This window comes from Penaeus monodon, chromosome 26, assembly GCF_015228065.2.
Source record: "Penaeus monodon isolate SGIC_2016 chromosome 26, NSTDA_Pmon_1, whole genome shotgun sequence".
NCBI lineage: Eukaryota > Metazoa > Arthropoda > Malacostraca > Decapoda > Penaeidae > Penaeus > Penaeus monodon.
Window position 1 is genome coordinate 11,935,229 of NC_051411.1, and position 21,311 is coordinate 11,956,539.

The 21,311-nt window shown below is 48.5% G+C and overlaps 1 protein-coding gene across 2 annotated transcripts in view; it reads left to right on the plus strand.

The window, feature by feature from the left end:
• The first annotated feature begins 887 nt into the window (after nucleotides 1-887).
• Nucleotides 888-21,311, plus strand: part of LOC119589931 (lamin Dm0-like) — a 39,663-nt gene continuing 19,239 nt past the window's right edge. The window contains exon 1 of one of the 2 annotated variants that reach the window (XM_037938591.1): nucleotides 888-1,422. In XM_037938591.1, coding sequence (XP_037794519.1) covers nucleotides 1,004-1,422 — 419 coding nt within the window. In that variant the 5' untranslated portion in view covers nucleotides 888-1,003. The remainder of the gene's footprint in view (nucleotides 1,423-21,311) is intronic. The other variant, XM_037938592.1, reaches the window with a different exon arrangement.

The following is a 21,311-nucleotide window of genomic DNA, read 5'->3' on the forward strand; positions in this document are numbered from 1 at the left end:
ATCATCATTGTTAATTCTGGATCATTGTGTTTCTCAATGTTTTTTTTTTTTTTTTTTTTTTTTTTTGTCGCTACTTCCTTCCGTTTTGTTTACATTCGAAAACTATCGTCTTCTGCGTTGCTTCGGGGCAAACTGTGTTATGATTGGTCGGCGAGAGCAAGGGTAATTTGATTAAACCAATGGGAAACGAGCTTGGGGATATGGTGTATTGTGATTGGTGAATGGGATTGCGACCGGTGTTCAGAGCGGTGAGAACCAATCAGAATGCGAGATTTTTAAAAAGGCGGATTTTAATTAGTGGGCGAGTTTTCTTTCCCCTTGTTTTGTGCAAGATGAAAATTTGATTTTATTCAAATCATTCATCCATGCGGACAATTATTCATTCTTGAGAATTAGTAATTCCGTTCACGTGGCGGTTAATCCTTATATAGATAAGAGAAATGTCTCGTACAGCAAGGCAAACGATAACGCCATGAAAATTTGAATGTGTGTGGGTGTTGGCCCTAGGAAATGCGCCATAAAGTCTACAGATTATATTTTCCATACACCAGGTGCTATGCCAAGGATAATTTCTCTTTCTGTGTGAGGGGAAGAGCCATCAAGTATGAACATGTGTGCCGAGGAGGCCATGATATCACCTCTCGAAATACCGACAGTTGCCGCCAAACCTATGACGTCAGATCACGTGACCCTTCCAATACTAAAATATCTTCGCCCATATTGAAGTCTAACGGCAAAGACACTATATGAAAAAATATTCCAGTCGAAGGATTGAAGATTTTATGTTTATTGACGTAATGCCGGACGCAAGAAAATCTCAAAAAGCGGGGGAGAACACGACGAAACGTCTCTTTGTAGGAGACTGTGGATGGCCGCGGCGGAGTTGGGTCCCGGGAGGTGTTGACGCCGCCGTGTGTTCAGTGTTTACAGTGCGGCTCGTGGAGGTCTGAGTGGTGGCGGCGGCATAGCACGATTCCCTCGTACAGTGCAGTGAAGTTCCACGATGTCGACTCGTAGCACATCCCGAAAGGTGACGATGGTGACCACGACGAGCTCGAGTAGTGGCACGGACACGCCGAAAGCAGGCACGAGCACCCCGGGGTCGGCCAGGGTTCGCTCGTCGCCCCTGAGCCCCACACGTTTATCGCGGTTGCAAGAAAAGGCCGAATTGCAGAAGCTCAATGATCGTCTGGCGGCTTATATCGACCGGGTGCGGCAGCTCGAGGTGGAGAACAGGAGCCTCAACATGCAGGTGGAGACGATACAGGAGTCCATGACGAAGGAGGTGACGTCCATGAAGGGGCTGTACGAGCAGGAGCTGTCCGACGCCCGCAAGCTCCTCGACGACACCGCCAAGGAGAAGGCGCAGCTCCAGATCGACGTCGGCAAACTCCGCTCCGACAACGAGGAAATTCGCCTCAAGTGAGTATCTGCGCCGTCGAACGGGGGGGGGAGGAGGAGGGTGGGGGGGCGTGTGGGGGGCTGGGTCGTGACAGGCCTGTTGGGGTCGCTTGACAGGGTCGATTTCCGTCCGTTTTTTGTTTATTTGTCTTATTTAGTGTTATCGCACGGGGATTCCTTCTTTCGGGGGAAGAAGGAGGTCGGGCTGCCTTTTCCCCTTTAAAGGCGAGAGGGCGTGTCACTCGCAAGGGTGAATTTCCCTTTATTCTACTGGATACCGGATGTATATTATGCAGACCACTATTTTGAAAATGGTAGAGTTAAGCACAGGCGAAACGGGGGGAAAGCCAGGCATACAGGAAATGTAAATGGTATTTATTGTATCAATAGGTTTTATGAAATGCAGCATTTACACTAGAACACTGAGTTACAGGGGAAAAGGTTACTTATCCTCATAGAATATCCTCGAAATGGACTTACTGTTGGCCATGACCTTAGGTCAGGGATCCCGACCTTGGCCATAGCTAGGGAAAGACTTTCGTTCATGTGACAGACAGACAGACACGTCACTTCTCGCTCTCTAGTCAGGGAGGGGGGGGGCTGTAGCTTGAGTTTTGCTTGTCTGAAGTGTAATGCGGCAAAAGTCTTTTTTGCCAGACCTCCCCTTTTATGTGTGAGTGAGTGAGAGGAGAGGGGGGAAAGCCTTCTCCCTTAGAAAGAAAGGTGGTTATCGGCAAAGCAAAGAAAGAAACGGGCAGCAAAGGAAGACTGAATGGGAAAACATGAAGGTAGTGAGCATACTTTCTTCGTGTATCTCCCGTAACCTGTCGCATTTTGAGAGCACCAGGCGGAGAAGGGCCGACACCGATATTACACTTCCCACCCGATATCGTTAAAACTGTTGTCAAAGGTAAAACACATTGATGACCTCTTATCATTATCTATTGGTTAGGAGTCAACGCCCCATACAATGACTGCTGAGCTAAGGTCGAAATCTATGGTATCAGCTAAAGTGAACCCAGGGGAATGGTTTCTTTTATTAGGCTACTGATCAGCTTGTATGAATGATACGTTAGCATATCGTAAACTTTTGAATGGAACCGTAAGAAACGTGATTCTTGAATCGTGTACTGAGTGAGAAGCCATATTTTTCCTTAGAGAGACCGAGTCTTCTATAAAACAACCGATACTGCTGGCACATCGTTAGCACAGGGACCGTATTAGCCGCAGCTTTGACTTCATTCAGGCGCGGTGGAAAGCTGTCCGTTCAAGCACAGATGTGTGTTGCAAGGGCGCCAAGCAGTTGCAGTCAGGTCCCTTCCAGACAGAGCCTGCAGCATCTGGGTCAGGGCTGTTAGGGGGTCGGGAGAGAACTTCAACAGCTGTGCAACTCATTGGTTTTAGAAGGGGTTTGGGGGGTGTAGGTGGCTGCCTTTTCACCGACTCTTTAATGGCCATTCAAAAAAAGCCGTCAGTACTTTTCCTGTGTTTTCGTAAGTATGGGTGGGTTTTCAAGCCGTTGTATTTCGTTGTGCAACAGGTTAATTTTCCGGTTTGTGTTGAGTCAAAAGAAATGTTTATTCTAATTCAGTAATATTATTTATAGTTAATATTTCTGCAAAATGTTTATAACACGTTGGAAATCTCGCGTAAAGATGCACCATTAATGTTGTGCATTTCTTTAAATATAGAAAGAGAAAGGAAAATATTGGGAAACGGCGGTGTTTTGTTAGATGACCATTTGATTTTAGAAAATGCATTTCGCAAGGAAATTGATAGAACCATAATTATGATTCTGTATGAACGCTTTCTGTATCTGTTCATCATTTCATCAGAAGAGATGAACATACCTATCTACCTTTTACTCAAGTCACACTATTTGTCTCGTTGTGTAGTTAAAGACGTTTAGAAAAGTAGACTTTAGTGTTTAAGATAACACATTATCTCAGTGGCCTCTCTCCCCTCGCTCTCTCCTCTCCCCTCGCTCTCCCCTCTCCTCTCCCCTCTGCTCTCTCCTCTCTCCTCTCCCCTCTGCTCTCTCCTCTCTCCTCTCTCCTCTGCTCTCTCCTCTGCTCTCTCCTCTCTCCTCTCCTCTCTCCTCTCTCCTCTCTCCTCTCCTCTCCTCTCCTCTCCTCTCCTCTCCCTGTCCTCGTCCTCGTCCCCCCATCCCTCTTCCTTCCATATCTGCCTCCCCCTCCAAACAGTTGTATGCATAAATAATGAGGTTGACCATGATGCACACTTGGTATGTTGGGAGAGCCATGAAGTATCCCGCAGCCTGTCTGTGTATCTATCTACGTATATACATATGTATGTGTCCGTCGGGCTGCCTATCTGTTTGCCAGTTTATGCTCTCTGTCCGTATACTGTAGGAGTTATTAAGCTATCCACATGCCCTAAGTGCTGCGTACCCGGCGTCCCACGAGCATCCCCCCCCCCCCCATCGCACCCCACGCTTCTCTGTGGGTGCGGGTTGGGGGAGTGGCAAGCCGTGCCACAAACACTCCTCTTGGCCGTGGTAGTAAGAGTAGAATTACTACGAGCCCCCCACCCCCCTTCACCCTACCCCACCATTCCTTTCATACCCGTTGCCTGAATGAATGGGGGGGGGTGCAACCCCGATGTCTTTTTGGATCCACACTACCTCTTGTCGTCCTCTCTGTGTCTCGTTCTTCTCGGCATCACCTTCCTCCTCCCTTTTCTCACTCACACACACATACATCGTTGTCTTTCCTCCCCGCACCCCTCGCGGGTGATGAGAAAGGCGGTAGTTGTATACGGCGGGAGACTGGGAATAAAACGTGCCCGCACTATGGCCTTTTGTGATATCTCCTCCCCCCCTCCCCCCATATTCCTCCATTCACCCTACCCCTCCCATGGCCAATCCCTGTTGCAGGACCGCAGCCATTACACAGACGCACGCACGCAGGGAGCAGGTGCATCGGGCAGGGATTTCGGAGCAGTAGGCCCACATGGTTAGTCAGCCTCATTCATGAAAGAATGAATTGCGTGGGAGAGAATGTCCGAGGAAAGAGAGCAGTACAAGCTAGCTGCAACTCGTGACGCGTTGAAATGCATGTCGGGTGTTGCCGCGGCGCTCCGTTCTGCTCGCTGTATGTAATTAACCTGATTTTTCGCCCGTGCAGCCCAGGCCCCGTCCTTGGCGTAGCGGTTCGCGAGAGATTCCGCGTTTTATTTTACCGAAAAGAGCTCGCCTCATCTTCGATTGAAGGGCAGTGGACCAACGGGCGACCTCGAACGTGCATGCCGTTGCAAAGGACACTGGCATGAATGACATGGCAGGATTCCTCCTTGCGGCGCGATATTGATTAGGAAGAAGCTGAAATGAACGTCGAGCTCCGGGGTTGGCCAGGCGCTTTGCTTTGCTTCCGAGTCGGTCTGCGGAAGCGCATGGTTGTGCTTTGGTCTTGCTGTTTTTATTGTTTACTTTTCCATTCTAGTTGCTAGGAAACACCGCCCAGACACAAGAGGTGGAGGGCCGTCAGAGGGAATTTTTTTCACGTGTGCACCCCAAGTGACGAGTATGGCTCAGGCAAGATGTTGGCGTTATGTAAGGGTCTCATGTTCGTTTATTTATACTTCGGCTGGTGCTGTTTCAACTTTGTTTTGCCTTTATCTCTTCTGACACTGCCCTTCCCTTGTCCTCCCCCCTTTCTTGTCTCGTACTGTTCACGCGTGTCTTCCCTGTTCACCCTCGTTCATCTTCCCTGTTTTTTTTTTCACCCGTCTCTTCACAAACCCGTCCGTCATTGTGTTATTGCAGGCGGCCAGTTATTTCCATGGCGCCCGAGCCTGCTGAATCACACGCAGGTCGCAAGGGTGTATGACTTGCTTGCTTGTGTCAGTCGTTTTCCAGGGAACAGCGTGTCTTTTCCAATGCCTGTCGATTCATTTCCTTGGTTTCGCGTTCTGATGTGCCAATTTTACAAGTGGGCTAGACTTTTTTGACACCTCGTTATAGGAAAAGGTAAAGAAAGCATTGGTTTAAAAAAAATCCATTTCCGTGGTCAGTTACGCTTTCCGCCCCCCCCCCACCCTCGCCTTCTCCCCCCCTCCCCCCCAAATCCATCCATCCGGCGGCGGGTCCGGCACAAGGTCGGTCCTGGGCGGCACTGCATCATCGATCTGACGTCCTTAAAGGAGGGAGAGAGGAGGAGGGGCAAAGCAAAAACGGGCGGACAGAAAGGCCGAGACAGACTTAGACAGGCAGAGAAACGGAAAGAAGGGAACATGGTTGGGTTGTTGCTAACTGCCAGCCCAGTCCCGTTTCCTTCTCACGATATGAAGTCGAGCGAGAAAGAACCACACTTCAAGGGGATAGGGAGGGAGATAGAGAAAGAGAGAGGGAGATAGAGAAAGAGAGAGGGAGATAGAGAAAGAGAGAGGGAGATAGAGAAAGAGAGAGGGAGAGAAAGAAAGAGAGAGGGAGAGAGAAAGAAGAGACAGGGAGAAAGAGAAAGAAAGGGGGAGAGAGAGAAAAGGAGAAAGAGAAAGAAAGGGAGAGAGAGAAAAGGAGAAAGAGAAAGAAAAGGAGAGAGAGAGAGGTGAGGAGTGAGTGAGTGAGTTCGACCGGTGGAGCTTTTATAAGGTCGTGCCTTACCTTCCCTGTGCAACATTCTGCCCCACTTGCTGTCAGCTTTAAAGGGTGTGTACGCTTTCTGTAGTATTTTCTTTCGCGTACTCTCTCCCCCTCCCTCCCTGTGGTCACCCCCCCATACCACCTCACACACCACACCACATCACCCCCCCACACGCCCACGCCACACCACACCACATCACCCCCGCAACACAACCCCCCACACCACATCACATCACCCCCCCCCCCAACACAACCCCCCCCACACCACATCACATCACCCCCACACACACCACACCGCACACGCACACGCACACGCACACGCACACGCACACACACACACACACACACACACACACACACACACACACACACACACACACACACACACACACACACACACACACACACACACACACACACACGCACATACATGCATGTATATACAAGTATGTACGTATACACAGTAGTCAGATTTCAGTAGATATAGATATAGGCCTACACGCCCCTGGAACACAAATGGCACTAAAATTAGTAAGTTTATCGCAGCCCATGAGCCAAGCCGGTGCCACTCCTGACATTCAAAAGGAAGCTCATGATTGCGAAGAGTTTGAGCCGAACGCGAAGCCTCCCACGAGAGACAAGCCTCCCCGACCAGCCACGTGGCCAGCACTCAACGCGGTCGGAACCCCCTCCCCCCCTCCCTCCTCCTCCTCCCGTCGCTTCCCGAGAGTATTCGGGAAATTCTGGGCTCGGTGGGCTCCTTGGCACTCCAGGAGGGCAGTTCCGACAATTGCAGCCGTGGCATCATCCTGGGAGGGGGATGCGGTCTCGGGCGTATATGGGGCATTGGCACGCACACTCGCGCAAACACACACACACACACACACACACACACACACACACACACACACACACACACACACACACACACACACACACACAACACACATACACACACACGTACGTTCCCATACCACACGCGCATTGTACAAACACATTACCTGGTTTGTGGTAACCATAGAAGAAAGTTACCACACAATCCCGCCAAGGTCACATTCCTCCGCCATCTGACCAGGCGGACCGGGTATATCGGCTCTAGACATCTGCTACTACTGCTGTATTGTACCAAGTCTTCTCCTTGCCAGTGTGAGATCTACGGAAGTGAAGACGTTCGCCGGTATTATTTTTCCTCTCCCTTGATTTTTCCGCTGTGCCTCTCTTTTTGTCCTTCTTTTTTCCTTTTTGTATTTTTTTTCTTTTTGTAGCATTTCTCCCTCCCTCCCTCTCGTCCCCTCTATCTCTTCTTGTTTCTCTCCCCGGGCGGTCCAGTCTTTGCAGTACGAATGGAACTGTGTTCGACATGTGTGCCTTCGTACGTGGGAGGTAGCGTGCGTGAAAGGTGTGGGGTTGCGTCTTATCACGCAGTGTAATAGTGAACGGAGGTCGACTTTATCGGGCCAACTTATCAATGGCATTGACATAATCTTGAAGCATCCTTTTTCCATCGAGTGAGTATTTGGCAGCGCGAGGGAGTGTATGTGGGGGCTTAAGTTGTGTTATTCGTTATCGTGGAGAGAGAGAGAGAGAAAGGGAGAGGGAGGGAGGGAGAGAGAGAGATAGAGAGGTGGGGGGAGAGGGGGGGAGAGAGGTAGGTGGTAGGTATGCATACAGTGCTCCTCCATTACAAACAGATTTTGATTTTCTTATCTTGTTATCAGCAGGTTGATGCCAAGTAATGATAGACATTCCTCAGGCTCCAACAACAATAATGACTCTTTTTCTCCGACTTTCATGCAAAAGCTTCGCAACATTATGACACATTGCAGCCTGTAATAGTTGAGTGGCTGCAGTAGACAGATTATTAAGAGGATAGCACACAAGACGTGGAAGGCCTGATGGTGTCATTTTTTTTCTCCCACTGCCTCCCCTCAACCTGCTTGCCTGTCTACCCCCCCCCCCTCTCTCTCTCTCTCTCTCTCTCTCTCTCTCTCTCTCTCTCTCTCTCTCTCTCTCTCTCTCTCTCTCTCTCTCTCTCTCTCTCTCTTCTCTTTCTCTCTCTTTCTCTTTTCTCTCTTTCTCTCTTTCTCTCTTTTTCTTTCCTCATTCCCTCCCTCTCTCTCCCTCCCCTCTCCCTCTCAACTTAACAGAAAGAAAGGAAATGAAGCAGGTAACTGGCGTTTAGTCGTAAAACTCAGAGTTTAACACGACATTTTTGGTTGGCATGGGGGAGGGGCATTTCTCCCCCCTCTCCCCCTCTCACTCGGCACGTGGGACTAGGACGCGGTCGATGTCGGTAGTGGGGGGAGGGGGGGGAGGGGGCGCCGCGTTTGTTTATTCGCCTCCATCCTCCGTGTTGATTGACGTTGTTGTCCATCAGCTGGTAATGTCCTTCGGTGGAGGCCTCTCTGATGGCGTGAACTTCGCGGATGTGACTTCGTGTATTTCAATCTGTCTGTTCTTTTAGCTTGTTCCTACTACTGTAGTCATTCAATATTTAAATGTGCAAAAATGGTTGTAGCGGTGAGGTCTTCAGGTTGTTATTATTGTCAGTTTTAGTACTGTTGGTTCATAGATAGATGGATTAATTTATTAGTTACCGCTTCGACTCTCACGCAACATCAGTCTGTGGCCGGCACTATGTAAACCCGGCAAGACGCGAGTCCAGGGGTCGAAGCACGCAAGGTAAAGCGCCTTCTTGACTACAGGTGTATGAGCGTGGGCGGGCAAGGGCGGGGGAGGATGGGGGAGGAAGTGGCGGGAGCGGTAGGACCACACACCTGACTTACGATAGTGCTTAGGGGGGAGGGGGGAGAGAATAATGTTTGCGGTGATCTGGTGTGATGTGTTCTATTTTTAGGGATGACGTGATTCGTTGTATCGGGGTTGAGGGGCTATTTTTAGCTGTGATGTCATTGTGATATGTTTTGTTTGTTCGTTTTCTACTATTCTTGATTGTCGAGTTGCGTGTCTGTCGGCTGCTTGTTTTCCCGTTCATAGATTTTGTGCGTTGAAGTCTCTCTCTCTCTCTCTCTCTCTCTCTCTCTCTCTCTCTCTCTCTCTCTCTCTCTCTCTCTCTCTCTCTCTCTTTCTCTCTCTCTTCTCTCTCTTTCTCTCTTTCTCTTTCTCTTTCTCTTACTCTCACTCAATCTCTTAATCTCTGTCTTTGTCTCTCAGCCTCGAGAGAGAGAGAGAGAGAACGAGAGATAAAAGAAAGGAACAGGGGACTAGGAGCTGATGACTACGAAATGGAATGGCGGCCCCTTTTAAATCGAAGGAATGTCCTTTTTCCCGCCACCCGGAAGTAGATATGCAGACGCAACTGCCGCCGCTGTCGCGAGCTAAAAGCTAGGCCGGCATATCGAACTAGGGGGCGTGGCGGATCGGCCAACGAACCGGTCTCCCGTTGGAAAGCAGCAACGCGCCGAACTCACCCACAGGCCTGGTGGACGTTTATACTGAAAAGAATGTTCAAGCAAATTTGCGCGAGACGAGTAAGTGCTCCGGTGTTCCTGGTCCCATCCTTCCCTTCCTCCTCCTCCTCCTCTTCATTCCGACCTGGCGAGATCCATAAGCGGTGTCCTTTTGCGTCGCCTGGATGTCCTTACGGCGAGGGGAGCGGCCCGCAGGGGTCGTAGTAGGCGGCGGCTGCCCAGAATAGCGGTGACGGACTCGGCAGAAGGTCACGGCGACGTGTTTCCCGGTAGCGGACGAGTCGAGCGTGTTGGTACTTGTGGCGTCGAGGCGACCGAGGAGTGGCCGGCCGGGGCGTGACGTCATCGCCTCCGATAAGCGCACGGATTTGAATGGGCTAGGGCTATCAACGAAGGAGTTTCCTGGGTGAAGTGTGGCATTTAGGAAATATACAGATCCGTGGTTCTTTTAGGAACCTGTGATAACTCGCTCTTTGTGCAAGATCACGAGAGGGAAAGCCAGGAGAGCGAGAGCGTGGCCATGTGCGGAGTGAGGTGTTTGTGACGTAGCTAGCTGGACCTGTGCATGACGTCATGCCTGGCTTGGTGACGTCACCTCCGGGAGAGCATGGCGAGTAGGGAACCCGCGCCGGCAGGATGCCGTTCCCGCCCCGCGCTCTTTCTGCGGGGAGGCAGACGGCCGGCGTCGCGGAGGAAAAGCATGAGGGGAAAGGCGCTCCTCCCGGATGCAGGCCTCGTTCATTTTCCCGATTTTTTTCCTTTCTCTTTTTGCGTTGTTGCAGGTCGGCCTCGTTTGCAATACATGATTCAGGGCACGATACGCTATTTCCTGTCTAATAAGGAACATGCCCCTTCATTGCACAGTTCCTCGGGGCCTGCGAGGCAAGGATACAAGAGAGAGCTTGAGTAGGACGCCCATTCCTGTTGAGCGAGTCCTGCGTTCGTCAGAACCGAAGGTGATGACATCACGGAGGAACGTGAAGTACACCGGCGTACATTCATTTGCCTCGCGCCCCTCTCACCGCTCTTCCTCCCTCCCTCTCGCGCAGATGCATTTTTTTCGTGTTCTTTTTGCTCGGCTTGTTCCCCTCCTCTCCTTCTGATATTTATTCATCGTGGGTTATCTTACTCTTCTAATCTTTATTCCTTTTTAACGCTGTCTTTCTTTCCTTCGCCCTCCACACCCACATTCCTCATCTTCCCCCACTGGTCCGCCAACGCTGCTGCCCCTCGCCCGCCTGACCACTCCGCCCTTCCACCTACCGCCCACGCGCCCCGCCTCTCACCTGCCGATGACATATCGCTTTGTGTCGCCCCCCCCCCCCCCCTGTTCGCTCACCTGCCCGTTTCAGCCCATTTTCGCAGCAGCGCCCAGCCGCCCCCAAGCTTCCGCCCACATTCTGCTTGTCTCAGCCTGCTCCTCACGTACTCCCGCCCGTAATCCGTGTTTGCTACGACCCTGCCCCACACGCCCACGGAGCACCCAACTTATTGCTTCACTCTTGGAGCTTTCGATGCCTTGGCGGAAACCGGTTGGGCGTGTTTCGAAATTTGGCGTAGGTGGTTAAGACTAGGCGGGGAGGGGAGACGCACGCACTCACTCACTCACTCACTCACTCACTCACTCACTCACTCACTCACTCACTCATCATTCCCATCACTCATTCACTCATCAATCCCATCACTCACTCATTCATCCATCCTCTTACTCATCCATCCTTACACACTCATTCAGTCTCACTCACGCACTCAACCTTCCTCTCACTCACTCATTCATCCTCAATCACTCACCCATCTTGTCACTCACTAACTCTTATTCACTTGCTCACTCTGGAAGTCAAAAAAGTTACTCTACACTCACACTCACGCACTCTCTCCCTGACTCCTCACTCAAGTACTCACTCACTCATCTACCTACCCACTGTCTCACTCTACTCACACACACTCAAAATTATTCCTTCATAATTCACTCTCTCCCTTTCCCTCCCCTCCCCCTCCTCTTTCTTCCCTCCTTCTCCTCCCTCTCCCTCTCCCTCTCCCTTTCCCTCTCCCTTTCCCTTTCCCTCTCCCTCTCCCTCTCCCTCTCCCTCTCCCCCGCCTCTCCTTCTGGAAAAATATAGCAGGATGTACAGATAAAAAAAAATAAAAAGGGAGATGGCTGTTGTTTTCATGTGTATAAATTTTCTTAGGTGATTGTGATGGATTCTTCCATATTGATTGTTTTTTTGTATTTTGATTTGCTCGTTGAATATTTTTCTGTGCTCGATCTAAAGGTAATGGTTGTTTTAAGGTCTGAAGTACATACTGTGCATGGTCATGGGTGCTTCTTCCCAGTAGAAACGACGTTTTATGTGAATGATACACGAGGGGGAGGGAGGGGAAGAGAGGAGAGGAGAGGACTTACGCGCATTACAGAACTGATTGCTGTTTTCTGCATGTTATCATGAGAGAGAGAGAGAGAGAGAGAGAGAGAGAGAGAGAGAGAGAGAGAGAGAGAGAGAGAGAGAGATGGAGGGGAAGGGGTCGGTGTGGGGGGAGGGGGATGATGGATGGAGGAAGAGTGGGGGAGAGGGGAGCGAGCAGGGAGAAAGGTGATTGGCTGGTAGTCCTCCGCTCTCTGTCGTAACTGTGCTGGGTTCAAATTCAAACGCCGGTATGCCCCGCGATTTCAAATTTCTTGCCGACGCTGTCTTTTTGTTTTTCTCTACTGCTGTTACTGTTGTTCGTTGTCCACGCCGGTATCTGGTCCGATTGTCCTTTCCTCCTTCAAAGATTTAGGTCATGTGCCGCCATTTTCCTTGAAAGTGTTTGGGTGTGTGCGGGGCGAAGAATAGATATATAGCCTGGGGCACCTCGCCTCTATGCTGGACGCGGGTTTGTTTACATTTCCTTGTGGATGTTGTGACGTCAGGGGACCGCAGCAGCGTGGTGGGGTGCGAACGCCGTGGTTGGATGGAGAGAACAGATGTGTAGGCGGGCGGGCGTCGTGGCGTGGGCGCGCATGGGCGTGGATCTAGGCGTTGAAGGCTTCCTGCATTCAGTATTCATGGTGCAAGGGGTGGGGGTGGGAGGGGCTGCCGGGAAGGGATGAATTGACATTTTCCATTGCAAGTGTCCTTTAGGTTTTTATTTTTATTTTACTGCCCAGTACTTTCTTAATCTCTAGCCTTGTTGGCTTCACAGCGACACGGCGTATGGAGTAGGCCTTGGTATTAGTTGCAGTGGTTATCGTAAGACGGGAATGTTGAGGCAAGGAAACATAGAAACGTGACTAAGGTGTGATGAAGCAGCAGCTGGCGACGGGAGAGGGTGAGATGCGAGCGATTCCTCCGGCTCACGATCCCATTGGTTTATGTTTTGACACGTTGGAACTCGACCTTCCCTCCTTCCTTTCTCTTTCTCTCTTGCTTTTTTAAAAAATTATTGCTATTCTCTCTCCCTCCTCCTCTCTGTTTCTCCTTCCCAACTACGTATCCCCTCCCTCCTCTCTTCCCTCCTACTCATTTCTCCCTCTGCCTTTATAGCACCCGCCTCCTTCCCGTCGCCCAGCTTCCATGTAGCCAAGCACTCACCACAAACACCGGCGCCCTCTATTGGGGGCACGTGGTCACGCCTCCTTCCCTCGCCCTGCCGGAGTGGCAAGTCAAGAGACGTGGGCAATGCATCTGCCTGACGCTGTGACATTAAGAGAGTCCCAGACGCCACGACTTAATCTGCACTCTCTTTTTATCTCTCTTCGGGTTTGTTTCTTTTGTCTTCCCGTTCGCTCCTTACTTCTTTCTTTGTAGAAGAAGGTCATCTCTTTTCGAAGCAAAATGTCTCTGTCCAGTCGTTTTGGTGTCTGGCATGAACCCGCTTTCTCGCCCAGCAATTTGTGGTATTGATCACTATGGCCCTGTTATCTGGGTTGTGTTTGCACATGAATTACCGCAGCAGTCGCGGGGCGAGAGGGAGATGGAGAGGGACCGTGGGGCGAGAGGGAGATGGAGAGGGACCGTGGGGCGAGAGGGAGATGGAGAGGGACCGTGGGGCGAGAGGGAGATGGAGAGGGACCGTGGGGCGAGAGGGAGATGGAGAGGGACCGTGGGGCGAGAGGGAGATGGAGAGGGACCGTGGGGCGAGAGGGAGATGGAGAGGGATCGTGGGGCGAGGGGAAAAGATGAGACGAAAAGGATCATTGGCGGAGAAGGAGGGAATGGAAGAGCTCCAGACGTGCGGGAGGCTGAGAATCGTGGGGCAGTTGACAGCCGGCACCACTCTCTTTTGTCAGTCATCCGTGGATTTATTAATAACGCTGTGATCGCCCCGATACCACAGAGCCCAGGTGTTGTAAGGAGTGATAAGACTGCTAAGCCTGTACTTGGGTGTTGATTGGTTCCCTCTTGTTTATCTCTCGTCGAGCATCCCTGCTACGCCAATATGTAAGAGTGGCATCGGCTTCACGCTGCCAGAGGAGTGCCCATTCCCCCCGCCCCCCTCTTTTTTTTTTCTTTTTTTTTTTTCCCATGTTGGCATTTTGTTGATAGAATTGGGGCATGCGAGGGTTTTAGGCATCCAAGTGTATCGTGTGTCTGCATTTATAACTAATATTTCTCAGTATTGGCAGATATGGATATTGCGCGTGCACACGCTCACGCGTATGTATGCAGGCATGTACATACACTTTATATATGTATATGTATGCATTATGTGTGTATACATATGTGTATTTTAATTGTATGATTTTCTCCCTTGCATGTCTTATACTTAATTCGTCCCTTAACCCCTTTCTGTCTAGCAACATCGATAGGTAAAAAATTACTGTGTTCCATTTTCTATCCTTCCTTCTAACGGGGGGCTTCTTGTCTTCATTGTAAGCATTGCTTGCGCTGACGGCCTGCTTCTTCCTGGGCTGTCTCGATTGAATCATGTACGTCTTGCCTACCCTTCCTTTCTTTGTTCTTTTTAGATTTCTCTCGTTTCGTCTTCATTACAGTGACCAGCCCCGTATGAATGTTAAAATATTAAGAAAAGGTATATATCGCTTATTAAAACTTTATTTCCCTCATTAACATATTAGCCTTCGTCTTAGGCCATTTTTTTCTTAGCATCTCTTTCATAGGAAATACTTTCCAGTCTGGCATGTCCTTCTCCAGGGGGTGTAAAGCGGCAAGAGATGAAGTGAACCATTCTTGACAAGTTAGGCCTAATGTGTCTATCCGATAGCCATGACTTGCATGTTCTGGAGAGAAGGAATTGGGTATAGGTCGTGAGAGTACATTTAGTATTGGGGAGCGCCATGTGTACACAGCGGGTGACGGGTGGGAGTGGGGGTCGGGGTGGGGGTGGAGGCGTTTGTGGCTGTGGCTGTGGCTGTGGCTGTGGCTGTGCACAAGAGTGAAGGGGTTGAGGTTGTGTGGGGAAGGGGTGAGGAGGGGGTTGGGCCGGGTTGAGGTTTTGCCTGTACTTTAGTGTTCTCTTAGTTCATGTTTCTTTTCTTCCTTTTTCTTGAATTCCATCTTCCTCTTCTCTTTTTTGTTTTCGCTGTCTTTACTAATCATTAATATACAGTGTGTATATTCTAGTTTAATGTTTATTTTTTGTATTTATTTATTTATTTTGTGTGTGTGTGTTTATGCGTGTGTGCGTGCGCGCGCTCGCTCACTCGCTCGCTCGCTCGCTTACCAGTGATTTTGGTTCGCCTTTTCACCGTCATCCATCTCTCAAGGTGTTTACATTCCAGGCCTGTGATATATATACCTTATCTCTGAGCTTTAAACCAATAAAACCTCATTCTTCCGAGGCGTCAGCGTGGATCTTGACTTGATGGAAGGCTAATCTCCTTTTCCGATTTATTGCTCAACATGATTATGTTACTACAATGACTCTCACGCCCTCGAAAAGTCACTCGTATGCATGCCTACTATGTGTCTCACGATTTCAGTTATTAATTTCGTTGTTATGAATGATTATATTGGTATTTTTTGTTGTTGTTATTATTATTATTATTATTATTATTATTATTATTATTTTATTATTATTATTATTATTATAAATATTATAATTTATTATTTTTGTGAATATTATTATTACTATTATTGTTATTATTATTGTTGTTGTTGTTGTATCATCATTATCATCAGTATTATTATTGTTATTATTATAAATATTTCAATTATTATTATCATTTTTGTTAGAAGCAGTAGTAGTAGTAGTATTGTTATCATTATTATTGCTGTTATTTTATAGCTTATACAACACCAATCTCTGTGATAAGGCAGGGTGTAAAATCGTCACCTAAACCTAATAAAGGTTGAAACGATAACAAATGAGTGAACCGAACAAACCAGAAAAGGATGCCACTGGCCGTGGTGGTGTTATCTTTGGCCAACAGCCTTATGTTATCTGACATCTGACCTTTGAATAACTGAATCGAGGTCGTAATTCATGCTGTTATTATGTAATGACGGGGCGAACATCAGTTAAGCGCATTACAGAATTGATTGCTGTTTTCTCTACGTATTGATATGAGAGAGAGAGAGAGAGAGAGAGAGAGAGAGAGAGAGAGAGAGAGAGAGAGAGAGAGAGAGAGAGAGAGAGAGAGAGAGAGAGAGAGAGAGATTGAGTGAGAGTGAGTGAGTGAGTGGATGAATGAATGTGTGTGTGTGAGATAGTGATTGAAATATTGAGCGCGAGAGCTGGGAAACGAAATATAGCGTGCGGGTAGAGGTAGGGGTGGCGTTGGTGTTGGGGTAGGGAGTTGTCTCGATTTGCATACCCCACAGGAAGTTGTTATTTCTGACTAAGTCCTGAGGGTTTGGTAGGGGAGGGAGGGAGGGGGAGAGGGTTTAATTGTCCCCTTCCCCCTTCACCCCCTTCTTTATGTCCCTGTTTCTTGTCCATATGAAATTGACCAGAGGGAGACGAAGGGGAAAATTGGATAAAGGAATGGATGAGTAGCAGATGATGGAAATGAGCAACGGAGAGCCAGCGCGAAATGTCCCTTACCGAGAGTGATGGCCTAAGACGAATAGAGCTTCGGTTTATATTTTGACATTATTCGCTAGATGATTGCTGTCTCTATTGTTTTTTTAAACTTGTATCCTGTGTTTTTTATTATCTTCCTGCTCGTCTTGTTTTCTGTATTTCGTTTCCCTCTCGTTTTTTTTATTTATTATTATTTTAGTTTTAGTTTTTTCATTATTTGCTTGTATTTAAACCTTCGTCTAAGATTGTAGTGGCTGTATGGCACCATATCTTGTGCGGGGAATGGGGAGGAATGTCTAAGCCAAGATTAATACTCGAGCGCTGGCGTGTTCTACTTGTTTATCGGTTCTACCTTTAACACCTTCCACGGAAAGATAAGGATTTTTTCGTATCCTCGTCGGTATTTATGGTGTTCATTCTATTTTCATTGTTGTTATTTTTGAGCGACTCTGATCACCGATTCTAGTGTTATTACTATTAGCATATTTGGTAAATGTGAAAGCCTTTCCTGGATGTCACTTGTTATTATTATTCGATTAGGGTTTAAATACCATGCCTCCCTGCCTCTTCTTTCTCTTTCGGTTTTCCTTATTTGCTGAAGTCGCGTGCGATGTAAGGTTATGGGTTTATGTAAATGAGGAGTTGAATCTGCTGGTATGGCGAGTGAGGTCATTGTGAGATCATATGCCTGAGGTCATCTGTAATCTGTTTTCCGTCACTTCTTTCCCTTCGCTCCTTCTTCGCTCTTCTTTCCCTTCTCCTTTCAGAGCCAGCGTAAGTGGAGGCATTGTCCTCTATTATTGCTTATTTTAGAAGATGGATATGGCAGTTTAAAGAGGGGGGGGGAGGATGATTAAAGCCCGCATGGTTTTTTTTCTTGGCCTCTTCGTCTAGAGGAGATTGTTAATGTACACCAGTGGAGACAATACTAACCCCTCATAGTTGTTGTTTCCCTACTCACTCTTTAGTCTTGGGCATCTCTGTAGGCCTGTGGTCTTCGCGGTGACCGAGGCTATTAGCACTTTGCGTGTTTGACTGGCTTATTCAAGGATTTGAGGGGGGAGGGGCTCCTGTGATCAGATGCGGGGGCCGTATTTTCGTGTAACTGAGGCTGTTCTTGTGGTAATGGTTGCGATTTACTCCTCTTTAAACCTCACCCGTATCATCATCCTCTCTTCCTCTCCCTTCTCCCTTTTCCTTCCTTCCTCCTTCGTCTTCTGTTACTTTCCTTCCACCTATAATAGAAACGTGTGCAACGGTGTGCCATGTCCCTCTTGGAAAAAAGGGATCCGATATAGCAGTTTCATGGCGTTTTTATGAATACTACAACAGTATTATGCTATTCGTCATCAATGTTAGATGCTAAAATAGGATGAGACTGCGCTTAAAGGACGCTTTCCCTGTAGGGTAGGGGAGATAATGCTTAAGAAATAGCACGAAAGGCCCATGATGGTAAATAAAAATCGCGCGTAGCTTTTTTCTTTCATTCCAGCCGTTATATTACGCCGTGGTCAGGTACAGCACTCAGGGAGGTTTAATAAAGGAGGGAGGAGGCAGGCTGTTCGTAGGCTTGGGCTAAGGGGAGGCTTACCTCTGTGGGGATCATTGCCAGCTAGTCGATTTCTTGTTGCGTGTAGGGTTGGCTGTAGGAGGCCGATGGGGGTCTTAGGCCTGGAGTCTGTGCGTTTTTCTTCTACGGTCTTTCTCTTTCGCTCATCCCTGTGTTTGCTTTATTTGCAGGTTTTTTTTTTTTTTTTTTTCCTTTTTTTTTGCATTGGCTTCTATCTTTGGGTCTCCTTCATCATTTTGTATATTTCGTCTTTTCACTTTTTCTCTTCCATCTCTTTCTCCTTTCTTCTTTTCCTTACTTTTTCTTTTCCGTCTCTCTTCCTTTTCTCTCCCTTTCCCTCTTCCTTCTCCCTTCCTCCTTTGCTGGGCGTAACAATTAGTTATTGAGCTCAGTTTTTCGTTTCCCTTCATTATTTTAATTCGTAGATTTTTTTACGGGTCAGAGGTCAAAATAGTTTCAACGAAGCTTTCGCAAGCCTTCGTCTCGCTCACAATGTCTTCCCATTTGTTTTTCTCCTTTTATTTGAGATCCCTTTCCTTGTTTCTTTCACAAGCGGATCGCGCGATGTTATGTCCAGTTGGTTAAACTTTGGGTAGTGAATGACACTCACTCACTAGTTATACGCACACCTAATTACGCTCACTCGCCCCCCTCTCCTCTCTCTCTCTCTCCTCTCCTCTCCTCCTCTCTCCTCTCTCCTCTCTCCTCTCCTCTCTCCTCTCCCCCTCTCTCTCTCTCTCTCTCTCTCTCTCTCTCTCTCTCTCTCTCTCTCTCTCTCTCTCTCTCTCTCTCTCTCTCTCTCTTTCTCTCTCTCTCTCATATCTCTCTCATATCTCACTCGATCGCTCGCCCCCCTTTTTGTTTTTTGCTTACTCGCCCACTCAACATCCTGCTTACACTTATTCAAACTCGGCCATTATGTAAGTGTGTGTGCGTGTGTCAGGACGTGTGCTTAACTAGGTCTCATACACATACGCGCATGACGGTACAGTGTGTGTGAGTGTGCGTGTGTGCGCGTAGGTGGGACGCGACGGTTATGACTCGTGGCGCGAGACCCGCACCCTTGGCATAACATTACCAACGGTTTTGCGCTCGTATATGCGTCTGGGTGTCTGTTTGTTTGTTTGTTTTCAACGTTTGTTTATACATGCACTTGTATGTTTCGCAGTGTCTGTCAGAGAGAGAGAGAGAGAGAGAGAGAGAGAGAAAGAGAGAAAGAGAGAGAGAGAGAGAGAGAGAGAAGAGAGAGAGAGAGAGAGAGAAAGCGAGAAAGGGTTTTGATTTTTTGGAATTCGTCGCATGCTTCGGGACTTGCGAGGAGGCTGCAGTAGCGTCCGGCCCAAGGCTAGTTTTGACAGCGCCTCGGGAGTCACTGTCAGCTCATGTCATTGATTCGTTTTAGTGGAGTAGAGAGAACTTTTGAGAGAGCGTGAATGTAAATCATTTCCATCTTTTTGTTATTAATAAGGCTGTGAATGAGCGAGTGTTCCAGGTGCTGATAACCAGGTGGGCGGGGGGGGGGGGGTCGACCTTCGTGCTTGGGACGGTGGCGGCGGTGCTTGCATACCTGTAGGTCTCAGCCATTTCCGATTGCATGGCAACAAGGCCATTGTCTACTTCTGTGTTGACTTGCCCTCTCCCTCCCCTCCCTCCCTCTCTCTTTCTTCCCTCTCTCTTTCCTCTCTCTCTCTTTCCTCTCTCTCTCTTTCTCTCTCTCTCTCTTTCTTCTCTCTCTCTTCTTCTCTCTCTCTTTCTTCTCTCTCTCTTTCTTCTCTCTCTCTTTCTTCTCTCTCTCTTTCTTTCTCTCTCTCTCTTTCCTCTCTCTCTCATATCTATCTTTCTTTCTTTTACTTTTTCAGTTTTTCCTTTTCATACTCGCATTCACTCGTTCCCCTACCCACTCACCCAGTCAGTCATGCATATTTTCTATTTTTTTTCTCTTACCGATGCAAACATGTTCATTTTAACTGGACTGCCTGCATGTAAATGACCCTGCCGTGTTGGGCAAGCAGCATTTGGAAAGGAAGCTGGAAGTCGAGATGCGAGAGATCGCGTACTCACTAGTAAATGTGTTTGTGTGTGTGTGTGTATGTGTGTGTGTGTGTGTGTTTGTTTGTTTGTTTGTTTGTTTGCGTGCATGATTTTTTGTTTTATTTCGTGTTCCTTCATTGTTGTCCCATTCTCCCCCCCATGATGGCAATGGGGAGTGGATGGAAAGTGCAGGCAACTTGGTTTCGGTGCCCAAATAAGGAGATTCTTGCAAGATAACTCCAAGGGAATCGGTTAGCAATAATAACCATTTATGTCTGTCAGTCTGCCCCCCCCCCCTTCCTTTTCCTTCCTTTTCCCCGCATCCTCAGGGGAGAGGAAGGTAAGTGTCTAGCGTAGAGTTCGTATTTTAAACGAGAGAAAGAAGAAGAGGAGGAGGAGGAGGAGGGAGGGAGGGGTTGAGTAAGGAGGGATGAAGAGGTTTACTTCCCCCTCCCCCTCCCCCCTTTCCCCCACGCCCAGTGCCCACGGGAGAAGAATGTAGGAGGTGTTGCGCTGCGCCGGGTCAAGGAGGTTGTACGAGGAGAGGAGGATGAGGAGAGGGAGGGGCGCAGGAGGAGGAGGAGGAGGATGCGGGGTTGGAGGTTGTGGGCGCGAGGACGGAACTTTCACTCCTTTTTATGTTCGTCTTTTGTCTGTTTCCCCGTTTTGCTCTTTAGTCGGTATTTGGTTTTTGGGTCAGATATATACAGATATATATACATATATGTATATATATATACATATATAAATATAATATAAGGATTTGCTGGGTTGTTTTCTTTCTCTGAGTAAATATGTGATAAGAGACGTTTTTTCTCGCGTTTCTTATCGCTTGTCGCCGTCGTCTCTCTCGTCCCCCTTCCCCCCTGTGCTTCTCTCCCTCACTTCGCTACTCACGCACTCATTAAGGAGACGGAAGCCATCCTTACTCGCATTGCTCAAACACGTCTAAATATAACACTGCCCCCCTTGTCCTGCGGGATGGGGGCTGGTGAGAGATGTGGGTATTAGTGGAGGTGGAGGGGGGGGGGGAGCTGCGGAGTTAGACGAACTACCCACACATGTATTTGACGATGCCCTTTTTGCCCCCTCCCTCTCCCTGTATGCCTCACCTGGGGCCTCCCCTCCACCCCCCGCTGTCTTACTCTCCCCATTGCCAGGATGCCAGTGCACATTTTCATCCCCTTCCTTTTCTCTTGGTCGTTGTATCGGTCTACGTTTTGCATCTCTTCCTCCCTTTCTCACTTTATCTTCATCTGTCTGTCTGTCTGTCTGTCTGTCTGTCTGTCTCTGTCTGTCTGTTTGTCTCCCC